Here is an 18239-nt window from a genome sequence, read left to right on the forward strand (position 1 = left end):
GTTTTTTTTGTACACCTACCGGGTTTAATGCAAAACACGCTTGGGTATAACCGAGTCTAAACTAAGCATTTGTCTTTGCCTCTCACTTGTGAGTTGTAAATATGTAGACATCCACGAAAATAGAAAAGTAATCAACCGAATGAACTATTTACTGAATGGGCTTAATCGACTGAATGCTTCCTAACCTAAGTAATTATTAATTGAGTGAGTGAAACCATTTAGCTAATAATGTTCGCGTGTGGATGAAGAGAAACAAGATACACATGAACTAGTTCACTATCGTAGCAGTACCCTCTCGTACGACCTTTTGAGATCTTAAAATTTAAATATTCATCATAAAAATGGCGAACTCTTCTGAATCTTGGAGTGAGTTTGACTTCGAAAAGTGGATATTGTTTTTGGAAAGATCAGTACAAACTGACAACGAAACCATTTACACATTATTCCTAATGATAACCATATTTCTATGCGTGGCCAGTTTCTTTGGAAATTCATTAGTTTGTTTTATAATTTGTTATGACAAATCCATGCACACTACTACTAATTACTACTTGTTGAACTTGGCTATATCAGACCTTATTATGACTTTAACTATGGGGCTAGAGGCATCCGTAAAATTTACCGAACGGAATGGTTTCGTTCTTTGTAAACTACAATGGTTTTTAGTAGTGTGCTTGTGGAATAATAGTGTATTGACGATGGCAGCATTAGCAATTGAGAGATACATTGCGATTTGGCATCCTCTTATGCTAAAACCTACATCAGCATGGAGGAGAGTGTCAAAGATAATAGTTCTTGTCTGGCTGTTGGCGATTGCTGCGACACTGTTAGAGATGCAGACCGTAGACCTCGTCAAGGTTCACCAGTACACAATGTGTTTTATTATACCGACTCCTTGGGCCAGGTTCTTGAATGGAGTGCTTGCTATCGTTACGTTTGTAATACCCCTCATCACTATGATCCTCGCTCATTCAACGATAGTCTACAAAGTCATCAACACGCAGATGGACAATACAAGAGACACTATATTTAATCATGAAGATCCCAGAGGAAAAATTACTAAACTTGTTAGTAAGTACGCTATTTCTGTAATTTTTTGACTTCAAAACACTACAAACTATAAATACCTAATGCTAACAGCAGTACTTAGTATTTGAAATAGCAATATAATTTATCTTAATCACAAAACTACTATTAATGACGGGAAATTGTTTCTTCATAATGCATTTGCACCTAATTTCATTTACTTAGTCTACCTATTCTAATCCCCGTTAGTGATTGGAGTTGACGGCATTCTTCTAATTTGTTATAAAAATTACTTTCAGTTCTATTAACGGTTGCCTTCGTCATCTGCGGGATGCCCTTCTTCCTTGCTCGAGTGCTGTTGTGCGTGCTGAACGTCGACCAACTGCTTAATCTTCATGTGGTAAACGTTCAATTAAACTTCATCATCATCATTATCATGTCAGCCGATTAGATGTCCACTGCTGGACATAGGCCTCCTTCAAGGCTCTCCACTCAGAGCGGTCTTGTGTTTTGCGCATTCACCGCGATCCCGGGATCTTAACCAGATCGTCTACTTGTTGGAGGCCTACCGACAGCTCGTCTCCCAGTCCGCGGACGCCATTCGAGAACCTTCAGACCCCATCGGTCATCAGTCCTGCAAACAATGAGCCCCGCACACTGCCACTTCAGATTCGCAATTCTTCGGGCTATGTCGCACGCAATGCAATTAAACCATTGTTTAGATTAAGTTTTTGTTGTTTAAATTATTGTATAGTTCAATTAAACTTAACAAGATTTTTTATATTATTAGCTTCGTGGGTGAAAGTTGTGGACCTTTTGATGCTATTATGTTCAGAGTCTGATGGATTAAGATGGATTGTCATAGCAATCAGTTGCTGGACTCTTTTTAAAGAATAATAGTAAGAATAAGAATAAGAAACATTTATTTCATAACTAACATAATCAATTAGGAAGTAAAGCATATTCGTTTAAATATTTGGGTTCTTCTAAGTATGTGATCTAGGCTAGATAGATAATACTTATTTTCGTTTAGTCCTGATCACTTGTTAACATTCCTAATAGTGTTTTGAGGACTCTTCTTTATTTTTTCAGTCGTGGACAGCGTGGTTCTACCTCATCATTATCAACAGTTGGTGCACTGTCATAACGAACCCGATACTTTACAGTCTTATGTCAACGAAGTTCAGAAAAACAACAAAGGTAAAATTAACTGAACAGAAATCAGAATTATTAATTTTAATAATAATAAAAAAGCAATAATTAATTTACTTCATTTGTTTTAGAATCTTTGGAACGAAAGGATTAGAAGCATTGTCAGTTAAGCTGCTGAGTTTACATATCAACGTGGGATAGCTATACATAGTTATAAGAAAAGTGTGTGTTGATTAATCTCATCGCCATTCTTACAAGGACGAGAACTGATCCTACAAGGCTTCTTTTGTAGTACGGAACCCTAAAAATAGTCCAGAAATATATTTACTAGTTTTTGATATACATATATGTATGTAGTTAAGTATTTGATAAAATAAATAGAGATAGGACCTCTTTGTCTCTTCAATTATATAATTCTGCTATGTCCGTGCAAGTAGGTACAATCGAACCGATATACCAACTAAAATAAAATGTAGGGTTCTATTCGTTAAAAGTACCTACGTAATAAAGAAACACTTGAATATTTTATTTACGGTATTTTATGAGTGCACGTAGAAACTCGACTTAAAATAAAATGAATTGTAAAAATTACATCGTGTCTTTTTTTGTGGGCCTCAAAACTCATGATTATTTTGATCCCATGCGCGAGACCAAAATAATAAGTAAGATACTTGCGGGTAAAATAAATTGTAAGGCCAAGTGTCGGACTCGCGCATTAAGGGTCCTGTATAAATTTAAGAGCAGATAAAAATATATTTGTAACAACTTCAGTATTTCTACGAAAAACAAGGTTATTTTTTTGTATCAGTATTTTTTTATTTTTTTTGGTTTCTAATAGGATCTCATTAGCAATCCCCTTCTTACGCCCCTTAATGCACAATGTACTATAATAGGCACGAAGACCAGAATCAGTACAACAATAAGTACATAAATTTAATGCAAGAAAAGGGTAGAAAGAAATTTAGAGTGCGTTTGAGCCTTAGTACATAAAACCAACGAAAATACTTGCAAAATTATAGCCTTCTAGTAGTTAAAAACCAGGCATAAGTACAAGTAAGTTCAGAAAGAAACTAAGAATTGTTAGGAATGTATTCCCCACACTGACCGAAAGGAACTAGTTTATTTTGCAAGATACCAATAGTTAATCATTCTTTTAGTTCACTAAGCTCTGAAAACTCTTTATACGATGGGAAGCCACTGAAAGGGCAGCGAAGCTTTCAGTTCCAGTACAACAAAACTTAAATGCGAATGGAAAATACGATATTTTTTACGGACATAAACGCAATAAGACAAGTTGCCACTTTTACCATAGGTGTTGCCACTAGAGTTGAGGTCACGCACACAAGAAAATGTCATGTAATAACAGCGGGATTTTGACATTTACTATTTGATTCATTCTCCTTTTATGTAATCAGTGCTTCACGTAACGTGGTGTTATCACTAATCATTCACTTCAACTCTCGTGGCACTACCTTAGTACATTATATACTACGTTTCATTTCTTGCGTGTGCCAAAACGATTCCTTATCATTCCCAGACTTCAAATCTCACGAGTGATCACTGAACTAAAATAACTAAAAGACAGAACCCTAGTTCAGTTGATTGAATGAACTAGATCGGATCACTAACTTTGAAGACCAAGCAGGAGCAAGCATATTTACAGTACACTACCTACAACTATTTCTAAGCTAAGCCGCGGACGGATGGACATAGCGTGAAAAAACAAAGATTTCTTGTTAGGAAGGACTACGGAATCCTTTAGGAAAAAGTATGAACGATCTGCGCCAGAGATGTTTTACTAAAAGCACGATGACAGTTAGAAATTAGGATTTTCTGACTATTAATTGCTGAAGTGGACAGTCTACCTACATAACATCATTAGCAAATTATAACCAATTCCCAAAGTATAACCAATAGGTATAATTAAGTAAAAAACGTTACACGATAAACCAATTGCTTAATTTGTTTGTTAACTTCGTAACCCCGCCAGTGCACAAACGTTAAATTAATTGCCTATCAGTTTGCGATCGCCATAGAGCGTACTGGAAACGTAGGCACTTCAATATAAACGTATAATTCGAAATAGGATGTTTAATATCAGTGAAAATTCCAAGGAATTCTATACAGAGCGATTGTCAAAATTTTTTGATGATATAGTCCACCTAGACTATTTCTACAATAATTTAATTTTTTTCATAATTATGTGCATCATATTCACGCTCAGTCTCATCGGAAACTTGCTAACATGCTTAGTCATTTATTACGACAAATCCATGCATACTACACCTAATTACTATATGTTTAATTTGGCCATATCTGATTTTCTAGTCACTCTGTCTATCATTTTACAAGGTGTTGAACAGCAAATTATAATTCACGAGAACGAGTACAGTAATCTCGTATGTGTAATACAATCGTTCTTCTTATTCAGCTTGTGGAATAGCAACATGTTGATGATGACGGCGTTAGCTATTGAAAGGTTCGTTGCAGTCTGTCACCCTTTTCGATTAAATTCGACACGAGTTGGGCCGAAAGTAGTGAAGAAAATTATTGTAATGTGGTTGATAGCAATCGCCGAGTCAGCGCTGGGGATGTTCAGTGTTGGACTTATTAAGACACCAAAATACGTCCTATGCTTTGTAATACCTACCCCTAAAGCCAGGATAGTAAACGGAGTGCTGGCGATTGTGACGTTCGTTGTACCACTGACAATTATGATTTTGGCCTATTCGAAGATAATGTTCAAAGTGAATACGAAACAAGAAGAAAACACTTGGAATAATACTTTCAATTACCAAGTGACCAAAAGGAAAATAAATAAATTCATGGGTAAGAGTGCACTAATATTTTTATATAGGTAATATAACTTATTGAAAGCATAATGCTGTCAGCGGCCGTTTCGCTTTTGCGGAGACACGCTTACAAAATTGCATATGTACCTACTACATATTTTCATTTTTGCAATTCTTTGTTTTGATTCGTTTGTGTTCTACAAATGTTGTTGTATTTGTGAGAGTTAATTAATGTCTTCTTTCTTTCTTTATTTATTTAGTTTGTTAACTATTTGTTATTGCGTTATATTTACTGCATGTAAAACTTTTATTTTTTTCAGTGGGAATGATGTTCATATTCGTGGTGTGCTGGATGCCGTCTTTTGTTACGAGGCTGCTCCTTTCTGTGTTGGATGTCGATCAACTCCTAAATTTGCCTCAGGTTAGGACTACAATATCGTTATTTTGTTTATCATTTTATAATGTATATTTGGACTTTGCACAATCCAAACTTAGGTTAATGTTTTTCGAGAAGCTGCATGCATGAACACACTCTTGTTGGATATAGACGTAGCTGTCACAAGGTCGCGGGTGAGCAAAGTAATTATTTTTAAGTTCATCGATATGGACCTCCGCAAAGTAACTCTTGATTCAATAAATTTATATTTAATTAAAACCATTTTTTTCCAGTGGTTCAGCATAGTTTTTCACATTTGCGCGGTTAACACGTGGGTTAGTGCTTTGTCCAATCCAATATTCTTCTGCCTCACATCGGTGAATTTCAGAAGAGCTCTCAGGGTAAATATAATAATATTTCTTAATAATACTTACATTCAAATTACAAATATTCCCATACTTGTTTTGGACCTCATGTTAGACAATTTTGAATAAAATATAAACATAGGTACTATTAGGTACGCTAAAATTCATGCACAATCACTCACTCACTACACATTTATCCGTATTTTGTATATTTTAACTTAATACTTTATTACTTTTCCAACACTTTAACCGCGTCTGTCTGGCGTGGTACCTAGTGAGTTGGGAAAAAAAATAATGTAGTAAGTAGGTACTGAAGTAATTGATTATTGAACCGGACAATTATACTATTACAATTCAAATTAGTTACTGCTTGCTTAAAAATGATACGTAATTTTTAATTTTATTTATTGAATTGATTTATTTGATGAATTTGTTGCCGTATCAGATATAAATATTCTAACATACCTACAGTATAATCGATTGTCTAAAACCATCCAATTATGTTTCAGTCTTTCTGGAAAGTGAAGATCAAAACAATGTGCAGTATGAATACGAGTACTTACATAAAAAATGCCAGCAAACTTGACTTGAAGATTTAGTGTTCATGTTTATTTTTAAAGTTTTACTGTAGTCAAAAATCAATTGGATTCATTAAACGTAAAAGAATGACCGACCTTTTATTACCTTTTGATTCCCGCGCTTTGTGCTAGTCTCTTAGGTACTTTTATTCGAAATCATAAAAGTAATCTACTCCATGAACTGTGTAAACTAATTCAATTAATTGGGTTACCTAGTGGTAGTAGGTAAGTGAAACCATTTAGATAATTACGTTTGTATGTGGATATTGTGAATGGCCTGGAACAAGTTACGCATAGACTTAGTTCACTTTCACGATTGGACCCGCTCGTAGGTACTACATTTAAATCAATCTCTAAATAACCATTTTAATCATATATGGCGAATGTTTCCGGATCTTGGAATAAGCTACACTTAGAAAAGTGGAGATTGTTTTTGGAGAGAACAGGATATCATAATTATGATATTAATAATGATTTTAATTATCTGATACCTACTCTTAACAATGATAGGAATCATTTTTGTAGTCAGTCTCGTCGGAAATTCCACAACATTTTTTATTGTTTGTTATGATAAATATATGCACACTACAACCAATTATTACTTGTCGAACTTAGCAGTTAGTGATCTGATCTTATAATGTCATTTTACTATGTTGCTGGAAATATTCGGAACTGAAAGTGATCAGAATAGTTTGTTTATTGGCAAAGTAAAGTGGTTTTTAGTAGTCTGTTTGTGGAATAATAGCATATCACCGATGGCAACACTAGCAATCGAGAGGTACCTTGCGATTTGGCATCCTTTTATGTTAAATCCAATCTCAACGTGGAGGAGAGTGGCTAAGATAATCGTCCTACTGTGGCTGGTGGTGATAGCCGAGACATCGTTGGAGATGCAGTTTGTAGGCTTGGTCAAGTTCCACCAGTTCACAACATGTTTCGCTATTCCCACTCCTTGGGCCAGAGTGGTCATGGAGTGTTAGGAGTGATTACATTTGTGATTCCCCTCTTTACTATGATATTCGCTCATTCAATGATATTGTATAGAGTCATCACCTCAAAGATAGACAATACAAGAGACGCAATCATTAGTCAGCAGAATCCCAGAGGAAAAATTAGTACCCTTGTCAGTGAGTATACATCCACACTTAGTTATTCAGAGCTCCAAAGATTATTTGTTGTTTTGTCGAAGTACTAGTATTTTAATGTGGTAGGTACTTGATTGTTTTACAACGTTTTATATTATAAATACTACCAAGAACATCTTTCTTTATTATTCTCTAAATTTAATAAGTTTCTCATACCGTACATTGAAAGCAGTATTGATAACCATGTACTTCTTAATCTGCGGGACGTATTGAGCGTAGGTAGGTACGTTGTAAAAAGGTAATATTGTAAAGTTTGTATAGAAAGAACGTCGTTTTTTTCCTCGCATTAAAAGTAAAAAATAGACGCGAGACTAAACAACCATAATGGCACTCGAACTATAGACACCCTCGCTCTGCTCGGGTGGCTAAACATTTCGTGTCTTTATGGCTTGTTTTAGTCCCTTGTCGAACAAACTACTATTTATTCACACGAAATTAGCTATAGCTTGATCCATTTAATCTGATGTACACTTTACTCTACAAACTTTCATACAGGGTGTTCGGCACAAGGACCGTCAAATTTTTTTGGGATATTGTTGGGGTTATTTGCTATCTTTCCACCCTTGGACCTTGGGTCCTAAGGGTCACGGTTTTGGAGATATGATTTTTTAAATGTTTTTTTTTTCAAATTTTCCGAAATCCCGCCTTTAAACGTTCGTAACTTTTTTATTAATGTACGTAAAATAATTATTTTTTTGTATTTAATACTTGGTAATACATGCTTGTTCAAATAATAATAGTTTTTATTATAATTCATTGTCTCAGAGGGACGTACGAGGCTTTTATTGCAATAAATTACTGATTATGTGAAAAAAAATCTACTTCAAAAATCGATTATTAAAAAAAAGAAAGTAGTTAATTTTCTTTAAATTACTTCTCTAGCTTATGACCGTTCTAACGATATGCTACACATTGACAAAAAATAAATCTGAGTCAAATTACGGGGGTATTCCGTCGCTAGGGCGGAAATTATTCGGAGTCAGCGAACTCTAAGTAACGTTATTTTTATGATAGTTTTTTTAATGGTTGGACGATTTGAACTTTATTTAATAGGTACTTCTGTGTTCTAGTTATATTTTTTTTCTTCTAACTGTTCTCCCCTGTTCTTAATGCACGCCCAACATCTCTTTCTTACTTGAACAGTTACGGTAGCTAGGTGCATTTCGGCTTTCATTGTCATAAAAGCTGCGTTGATCCTTTCAATACCTCTCGCGCGTCGTCACCTCCGTAACATAAACTAACTCTTTCGCCCGTCCCCAGGCATTAAAATCTAAGGACATTTGGTCTAAAAGGACCTAAGATCCAAGGGCGAAAACATAGCAAATAACTCAAACAATGTCCCAAAAAAAATTGACGGTCCATGTGCCAAACACCCTGTATAAATGAGCTCATAATGAGCAAACAACGAATACGCTATTAATCAGCTTAGCTCGGCGGACCTTACTTTGCTATTTATTATGAGCAAGTTGCTCTTAGTAGTAAGACACATTAGATATTATCTGTAATTTTCCAAAATAATGAATAATTCAGTTGTTTCTAGTGAATTTAGCTTAGAAAAGTGGTCAGTTTTGTTATCGGATGCCTTACAGGTAGAGGCTGAATATGCCAAAATAATGATGGCAACTTTCATTTGCATCATGTTTGTGCTTAGTCTTTTTGGAAATGGATTAACTTGCTACGTCATTTACAACGATAAATCAATGCACACGGCAACTAATTACTACTTATTTAACTTAGCAGTGTCGGATTCTATTCTAACTTTTGCCATTATGTCTGAGTTAGTCGATGAGACATCGGCATCGGTGTATCCTTACAGTGAGTGGGTCTGCCAAGTGCAGTGGTTTTCGGTGGCATGTTTATGGAATAATACCATGTTAACAATGACCGCCCTGGCTGTCGAGAGATATATAGCGATTTGGCATCCCTTAAAGTTAAAGTCCACTCCGGTTTGGCGGAGAATGATAAAGATTATTATTCTATTGTGGCTGATGGCGATAGCTGAATCAGTGCCCGAGATGTTAAGCGTCACCCTTATAAAATCTAGGCAGACCACTGTATGCTTTGTGGTCCCTACCCCGCTAGCAAGGATCGTAAATGGCGTGCTTGCAATTGTGACGTTCGTGATACCACTGCTGATCATGACCTTCGTATATGCAAGGATTGTTATAAAAGTTAACACTCGGCAGATAAAATTGAAACTTAATGTTTCGAGTCAAAAAAATAACAGTGGTAAAGTCAACAAGCTTATGGGTGAGTGTAAAATTGATTAGTTAAACCTAGGTACCTACTTTGTCATATTTTTTAAACCTTAATTGAAATATTTTTTTAAAAGGGATATCTGTGACTTAAATCAGTATGTTTACTTAATTACTTAACTTCATAGAAGTCATTTTTGCGCATTCATTAATTACTTATGGATGATTTTTGGCATTTTGGACCCATATAAGATAACTGGTGCTTTAGGAAAGGATCGGTAGCACTAAAACTCATAATGAGACGTACTTCAATGAAAGAAGATCTCACAGTTGTTTTCCTCAATGATTTACTCTTAAATATACACCTACTTATCACTCTGTTAGTAGTAATTGCACATTTCGACATGTCAAATCTTACGTAAGAATGGCTTTTACTCTCCGCCCCCACCCCGCTCGAGATAAGGATATGTACAGATTTCGAAAGTCCTCCCCCTCAGGACTTTTACATAATTATTGAATAGCCCCTTACAGTAAAGTTTTGGGAGTAAAGTTAATATAGATATCGTATTTTATCTGAATTTTTAATGCGTTTGATCTGAACACGGCTTGTCTCCAGTAGCCATGACGCTGTCATTCGTGATTTGCTGGATGCCTTATTTCATCGAACGTATGCTGATCGCTGTGCTGGACCCTCACAAGTTACTCAATTTGGCTGAGGTACATCTTATTTTAACTAACAATTATTATATTTATATCTTTAAAACTTATTAAAATTACTTATGTATAGTATAATCACGATGGAAAATACATTCTCTCGTTGTAGCAAAAGACCCATGAAACACTATTTATGATTTAAGTATATTCTTGTTTTGCTTTTAATTATTATTATTCAATTGAATTCTAATTTGACATTCTAAATTCAATTTTTTATTTTTTATTCTGGCTGACAATTTATTGTAATAAGATTTATTTTTTTGTATACATTTTGACGATCCTTTTGTGAATTTCCTGTAATTAACTGACAAGTGTTTATAATTGTATTTTTTCAAAAGGTAATAAATAAATCTAATCTAATCTAATCTGTACAGTCGACGTCAAAGATATATTTACTTATACGTAAAAGTTACAAAAATAAGTTTCCGTAAAATGTGACAGAAAATACGAGTACATGTTTATATGACACATGTTCTTCTGATGTTTTTACGCGATGTGCCATAATTAACTATTTATGTACCTAGATATACAATTTTTTAGTCGTATAATTAGACATAAATCTTGACAAAAAACAAGTTTTCATGACAAGTTATTCATAACTCCTACTGTAGGGCATTAAATATTAATTTAGATTGAATTAATGTTTTTTAATGTTTTAGTTCTGGGGCTTTCTTGTAAAACTCGTCATCATCAACGGTTGGATAAGCGTCGTACTGAACCCTATATTATTCAGTCTTGTGTCGACGAAGTTCAGAAGGGCACTTAAGGTACGATGTTTGATTACTAAAATAACCTACGTTAGGTTAGGTTACAATTCTAAACTCCTCGTGGGCGTTTTCTGTTTAGCTCTTTGAACGTTGCTAAAGTCAATAACCTAACCAACAAAAAGTTGGAAAACCCCGACATTGTCACTTCAAAGTTTAATATCTCAAAAACGGCTGAACCGATTTTGATAAGACCTGTCTAAAAACTATCACTAAAAAACCTGCTTACAAATAAAAAATCCGCATTCAAATCGGCTCGCCCGTTTAAGAGCTACTGTGCCACAGACAGACAGACACACATAGCGGTCAAACTTATAACACCCCTCTTTTTGCGTCGGGGGTTAAAAAAACATTAGTATAATAGATAAACCAGTCACTAGCGTATAATATACCTCTCCATTTCTTCCGTGGATGTCGTAAGAAGCGACAAAGGATAAAGGTTAATGTATACCGTGTGTGGCGACAGGCTAGCAACCTGTCACTATTGTACAGTTTTTATCAAATTTTAAACCTAAAATTGCTAAAAGTGGCTCCGAAGCGGTACCGTTTCGTGTGCTCTGCCTAGCCTACCCCATTTGAAGGGTCCACTGAAACTGAAAGAACATAGGTACCTAGTCACCTTTTAATCTCAAAATGTAAAGCTCGTAAAGTATGACTTACCATTGAATTAAATAATCTGAAAACAATATAAATATTTTTTTTTAACTTTTAAATAAATAGTAACCATAGTAATTGTTCGTGATGACTAACTTTCAAACCGCTATAACTCAAAAAGTTACTAAGGTGACTAGACACGTTCTTCCCGTGGACCCTTCATTTGGGAATACAGGCGTGATGTTTCTGAGTGTGTGTGATTACATTATTGTTAATTGTAGTATTAATAGGCACGAAATATTAGGTGTTTTTATTTCGTTGCTTGATATTCATAGCATTTAATTTTTATATTATTATCATTCTTATTTATATTATTACCTTTGACGATTTGAAAATAAATTCTTGCAAGTTGACATTCATGTGTAAATTTTGATATAATATTATATTGAACGAATAAATAAACTAAATTATGTCTGACACATGCGAACCAATTCGTAGTGACCCGTGTATCTGTATTAAAATTATGTCTGTGTCTCACATTAGGTTTAATTGAAAGACTACAGAAAGTATATAATTCGCTATAATTATTTCAATCAAATTGTACTTTTAACTGATCTATTTTATTTTTCAGACTCTTTGGTATGTCAAAATAAGGAGAACGATGGAATAAAAGTAATCACCGGCTAGTTCTTCCCCTTGTCCTACACGTCGGCCTAGCGAACGATCTCACATATATCTACCTCTCTATTTTTTCTACTAATCATTTTAGTGTTTCATGAATTAAAAGTATTCCTTAAGTATATATTTATTTACATCTGCTAAGTTTCTGCTCGTGCTATAAGCAGCGTATGAAAATTCGGGGAACGTAATACTATCAGGTAAACTTAATCCACTTCTTAATAGTTTATTCAGTAAACATGCTCCTTATATCGGTATCTATCTAGGTATACAAGCATGATAGTGGGTACACAGTGAACTCGCTTTCAGTTAACCAGTAATATTAAGCTTATGAGTTAACCAACGCCAAAGACTAATACAGGATGGTAAAGCACAATTTATTTTAAATAAATATTTATTTCGAAATGCTTAAATCTACTGGAAAAAATACCTACCTATATAATAATAGGAAGCAGATACGAGTACAATATTTTAATCACGGCGTGGCATAGTGAACATAAAACTCACTTGGTTTGAAAAATAAAAGTAAAATAATCAAGAGGTCACTGTTAAAGGAAATTGCAGCAAAATATCTAGTAACCATTATACTACAGAATGCCACAGAATATTGAAATTGGATGGCCAGTACGACGCTATTGACTGTAATTTATGCTCAATGTCATACGCACATATACAGGTAGATATACCTAGATTTAGACTTTCACGCCTCATATCGACAAAAATATAAATTTCTGACAATAGTTATTTATGCAACAAGAGAACAAAGTTGTTTTTTTGTTGCGAGTGTTGATTTTGAATCCCGAGTAAGCGAAGGATTCTATAATTGAATCACGAGCGTAGCGAGTGATTCTAGGTTAGAATCCTGAGAGCAGCAAGGGATTCAAACTAGGGTTGTAACGGAGGCCTTCTTAGTGGAGGCGGAGGAGGATGCGAAGGCGACGCGTATCGCCTACGCGGATGCGGAGGTTAACGGAAGCGGATGCGAAGGTGAAAGTAGATGTGGAAAAAATAGCAGTTCATGTTTTATTGAAATCAAAAATCTCTAAAATTAAAAAAAAAACTACCGAATCTCACTTGTTTTGGGCTCCATCATGCATGTCACTTAAATAAGCAATTACTTTGTACAAAATAACTTAAAATAGTCGCGGTTCAATCAAACAATTACATTACAACTTCGTACGTCCAAGCAACTAGACAGGTTCATTCCTGTCGTGTGTTATTTGACATAATATGCCCGCCCCCACCCCGATCGCGTTCCCACCGCGCACCGCGCACTCATTGGTTCTTGATCGTCGTCAAACGAGAATAAACCTCATTATAACTCCGCAAAAAAATTTCGGAGGCGGAGGCGGAGGCGAAGATACGATTTCTTGCGGAACTTCCCCCTACCCTAATTCAAACACACGAGATGCAAATAAGGGTGACTCTTTCCCGGCCCAGATAATGCCGACATGGAAATACCGACCTGTTTTTTGTGTACACGCCCATAAAAACTGACGTGAGCTTCTATGAGCGTGTACACGAAAAACAGGGTCGGTATTTGCATCCCGGTATTATCCGGGCCGGGAAAGAGTGTCACCCGCAAAAAAACTTTTGTCTCGTGTGACACAAACAATTTTTTACCTCAGCATCGGTGCTATAAAATTTAAGATGGTGCCTACTCGGAAAGTGACCAGCTCTCTGCGTCTGTCTGTCTACTTCACGTAGCGTAGATTTAAAATATATAAAAACTAACTTGAGATGTATTTATGGTAATGTGACGAGTAGGTAATGTTATATTTACTGAATTTGCAATAATTAGTACTTAGAAATCGTGAAACGAATGTAAGGTATTTAAAAAAACTTACCTCGGCTAGATAAGATAGATATTCGTCGTCTGCTATACACAAGAGTACTCTAGCCATGAAGAAGGGCGTCCAGCATACGAAAAATGATACCGTCATCGCTACTGGAAACAGTAGAAACATACTCAAGTAAGTCAAGCCCTGATAAAACTGTATTGCGGGTCGTGAACAGAAAAACCAGGGATAATTTCCAGCAGACCAACTTGCTTTAAATCTAAATCTATAGAGCAGAAAAAATATATAAAAATCCTTTACTGCATTGTTTTAGATTTTTTTAATTGCACGACCAAAGAGGCAACAATTATGTAACCGATTACATAATTGTTGCCTCTTTGGTCGTGCAATTAAAAAAATCTAAAACAATGCAGTAAAGGATTTTTATACATTTTTTCTGCTCTAGAGCAGAAAAGTCCCGCTTTGTGCTGGGTATTTAGTGCGGTTATGATGAAATTAAAGCATAGTTGGAAGAAAAAACTACTTACTTAATACTGGCAATTATCCAATTAATCCTCGATGATACATGCCTATGCAAACGTTACTAATATTATGTTTAGAATCCAACGATAAACAAACAACCTCGTTCAGTTCGTAGCGTTATGTTGCCTCTGCACTACGTACCAGCAATATTTCATGCGAAATATGCTAGAAATTATTTTTATAAATTTGTTTAAAACGAAAGAATAAATTGTGATAAATATACCAAAATGTGTAATATCAATGACATCAGTGAAGTAAACTTAAAAAAGTGGTCGGAATTTCTGGAAAAATCATTGCAAATAGACTGCACGTTGTACCAATTGGTTTATGGGTCGGTTATGTTTATAATTTTCGTGGTTAGTCTCTTCGGTAACTCGCTGATCTGCTGCGTAATCTACTCAGACAAATCTATGCACACGGCAACTAATTACTATTTGTTCAACTTAGCAGCATCGGATATAATGCTCACTTTCGCAATAACGATAGAAATTTTTCAGCATCTTATATACCAGAACAGCCAGTTGATATGCCTGATACAGTGGTTCGCTGTGGCATGTTTATGGAATAATAGCATTTTGACTATAACTGCATTGTCAGTGGAGAGATATGTGGCTATTTGGCACCCCCTACTGTTGAAGTCAACTCCAGTGTGGCAAAGAGTACTGAAGGTCATTAGTCTGCTGTGGTTACTGGCTATTATGGAAGCACTGCCTGAGTTGCTGACAGTCAATCTAATAAGAACGAGTGAATCAGCAGTGTGTTTTACGATCCCTTCTCCTCTAGCCAGAATTCTAAACGGAGTGTTGGGAATTTTAACATTCGTATTACCGCTTATCATCATGGTATTTGTATACTCGATGATAATTTTTAAAGTGAACATCAAGCAGAAAAAGATTTCTAGCGACAACGTTTTTAACCACCGTGATCCCAGAAGACGAGTTAACGGCCTCATGAGTAAGTACTTCCAATATTTTAGCAGTTTATACAGTCCTTTGTGCTACAGGCAACTTATGACTTCTATGCACAGACACAGATTTAGATTTAAAGCAAGTTGGTCTGCTGGAAATTATCCCTGGTTTTTCTGTTCACGACCCGCAATACAGTTTTATCAGGGCTTGACTTACTTGAGTATGTTTCTACTGTTTCCAGTAGCGATGACGGTATCATTTTTCGTATGCTGGACGCCCTTCTTCATGGCTAGAGTACTCTTGTGTATAGCAGACGACGAATATCTATCTTATCTAGCCGAGGTAAGTTTTTTTAAATACCTTACATTCGTTTCACGATTTCTAAGTACTAATTATTGCAAATTCAGTAAATATAACATTACCTACTCGTCACATTACCATAAATACATCTCAAGTTAGTTTTTATATATTTTAAATCTACGCTACGTGAAGTAGACAGACAGACGTAGAGAGCTGGTCACTTTCCGAGTAGGCACCATCTCAAATTTTATATCACACATGAAATATTAATTCACACTGTTTACCTCTGTCTTAATATTTTCAGTGGTGGACTGTAGTATTCAAATTCATCAACATCAACAGCTGGTTCAGTGTCGTGTTGAATCCCATTTTATTCAGCCTTATGTCATCAAAATTTCAAAAATCTCTAAAGGTATTATTTAATTATATTTACTTACACCATACATACATGAAATACTTAACAGTTGTTTTGAAATGTTTATAATTCGTTTCAGCATTTCTGGAACTCTAAAATCAGAAGAACACCGTCAGTCTAAACGAGGTTCTATGCTGAGTACCAATGCAAAAATATGCGAACAAGAGTCGGGTTTTCGCACCCAGGGTTCCTTACAGTCAAGAGTAAAAATATATTCCACAAAATCTCAAATTTAAACTGATTACTTACCTATTTGGGTTCTTGAAATACATCCACTGTAGTTAAATTACCTACAAAGTATCAGTTCTATTAAAGCATATAGTAACGGATTACTCACGTCTTAAATCGTGTTTAGCTCGACATGTTTCGGGCTATTTCATTCGCCACTGCTCTACTCGCGCGATAGTCGCGCGAGCAGAGCGGTGGCGCGTAGTGCGCGGGTTGCGGCAGCCGCCACGCCGAGTCGTGTACTCCTATGAAGAAGTGCTACGAAATAGCCCGAAACATGTCGAGCTAAACTATATTTAAGACGTGAGTTATCCGTTAGAATATCATTTAATATGAGTGAGTCCCACGGTAGTTTCGTGTTCAAAAAAGTATCAGCTATTTTTCTAAGACCGTCTCATGCTTGACTTGTTGTAATTATTTATTGAAATTTAGTATAATTATTTGTATTATCATAAGTTTGAGGTTGTATGATTAAATGTGGTAGAGATTAAAACGAAAGTAAAAATAATACGTTTCTTGTTTGAGGACCTTTTTTTATCAAATACTTAGCTGGAAAAGAGCATGCGGGTCACCTGATGGTAAGGGGTCACCGCCACCCATGGACACCTACAGCATAATTAGGACTGCGGGTGCGTTACCGACCTAAAGGGGAGGGGGATAGAGGAGGGGGAAGGAGGAGGGGAGTAAAAGGGGGCACGGGAGTTAGGCCTCCGGATCTCCCACTCACCATACGAAACACAGTAGCAAAATTACTATTTCACGCCGGTATTCTGTGGGAGTGTGGTACTAAACCGGTCGAGCCGGCCCATTCATACTGCAGCCAGCAAGTGATTACAGTAAGGCCACATGTAAAACCTACTTTAGTTTTTACTTTAATTATTTTTTTATTAGTTGTTGTAGCAGCATAGAATAATGCACATTATACTTAAATTTCAGCTATCTATCTATTACGGTATTTGAAATATAGTCCAGTATAGAAAGATGGACAGGACAGCGTAGCACTTCGAGCACGGAATCCTAAAAATTGTAGAACGGCTATTATAACTACTTCAACATAATGGTATGCTTGCTATATTAACAAATGGAAAATAGATTACCTATATGATCCCCCCTGCAGCCAGATATTAATCCCATTATCTAGATACATACGAGTATAGATATAGGTGTACTCTATTGAGCAAACACTTTACTAAAGCAATTTGCAGTAGTGCGAGGAAAAATTGAGCAGTTTGCGCATATTTCACTTGGGGGTTATATACAAGTGTTGTTTAAACGTTATAGAAATCATATTAGCAATTGTACAAATAAAATCGATTTCAAGTTTCATAATATAGTAAATATAAATGTCCAACCTTATGGAAACTTCTGAAGAATTCAGCTTAGAGATGTGGTCGAAATTTGTGGACTTCGCCGTAGTTGATGCACGCATGAAAATTGTACACGCTTTTATCACATGTTGTGTGATTATTATGAGCCTATCCGGAAACCTTCTTACTTGTATTGTAATTTACTACGACAAATCTATGCACACAGCAACCAATTGTTACCTATTTATTTTGGCCGTGTCAGATTTGATATAACCTTTACAATCTTTGTTGCCATCCACGAGCAACTTACCGAAAGTAAATACAAGCACTGTAAGATGCAATGGTTTGTATCGATTAGTTTATAGAAATATAGTATATTAA

At 35.6% G+C, this 18239-nt stretch overlaps 4 protein-coding genes across 6 annotated transcripts; all 4 read left to right on the forward strand.

Annotated features, from left to right (window-relative positions):
- The first annotated feature begins 93 nt into the window (after positions 1-93).
- Positions 94-2769, forward strand: LOC141432048 (neuropeptides capa receptor-like). The gene is made up of 4 exons (XM_074093421.1): positions 94-1071; positions 1326-1426; positions 2119-2226; positions 2310-2769. The coding sequence occupies exons 1-4, from the start codon at positions 342-344 to the stop codon at positions 2346-2348; spliced, it is 978 nt and encodes a 325-aa protein (XP_073949522.1). The 5' UTR covers positions 94-341; the 3' UTR covers positions 2349-2769.
- A 1610-nt stretch (positions 2770-4379) lies between these two features.
- On the forward strand, positions 4380-6310 carry LOC141431747 (neuropeptides capa receptor-like). Its single transcript, XM_074092924.1, has 4 exons — positions 4380-5007; positions 5291-5391; positions 5640-5747; positions 6221-6310. The coding sequence occupies exons 1-4, from the start codon at positions 4380-4382 to the stop codon at positions 6308-6310; spliced, it is 927 nt and encodes a 308-aa protein (XP_073949025.1).
- A 2629-nt stretch (positions 6311-8939) lies between these two features.
- LOC141431606 (neuropeptides capa receptor-like) lies at positions 8940-12538 on the forward strand. Of its 2 annotated transcripts, none has more exons than XM_074092783.1 (4): positions 8940-9684; positions 10246-10346; positions 11003-11110; positions 12333-12538. In XM_074092783.1, the coding sequence occupies exons 1-4, from the start codon at positions 8952-8954 to the stop codon at positions 12369-12371; spliced, it is 981 nt and encodes a 326-aa protein (XP_073948884.1). In that variant the 5' UTR covers positions 8940-8951; the 3' UTR covers positions 12372-12538. The 2 variants fall into 2 exon arrangements, with proteins under 2 accessions (XP_073948884.1, XP_073948885.1); XM_074092784.1 differs by having other exon boundaries at positions 10249-10346.
- A 2289-nt stretch (positions 12539-14827) lies between these two features.
- On the forward strand, positions 14828-16892 carry LOC141431608 (neuropeptides capa receptor-like). Of its 2 annotated transcripts, XM_074092786.1 has the most exons (4): positions 14828-15654; positions 15850-15950; positions 16213-16320; positions 16403-16892. In XM_074092786.1, exons 1-4 carry the CDS (start codon positions 14928-14930, stop codon positions 16442-16444), a joined length of 978 nt encoding a protein of 325 aa, XP_073948887.1. In that variant the 5' UTR covers positions 14828-14927; the 3' UTR covers positions 16445-16892. The 2 variants fall into 2 exon arrangements, with proteins under 2 accessions (XP_073948887.1, XP_073948886.1); XM_074092785.1 differs by having other exon boundaries at positions 14828-15950.
- The last annotated feature ends 1347 nt before the right edge of the window (positions 16893-18239 follow it).

The sequence above is a fragment of the Choristoneura fumiferana genome, chromosome 10 (assembly GCF_025370935.1).
Source record: "Choristoneura fumiferana chromosome 10, NRCan_CFum_1, whole genome shotgun sequence".
Lineage (NCBI taxonomy): Eukaryota > Metazoa > Arthropoda > Insecta > Lepidoptera > Tortricidae > Choristoneura > Choristoneura fumiferana.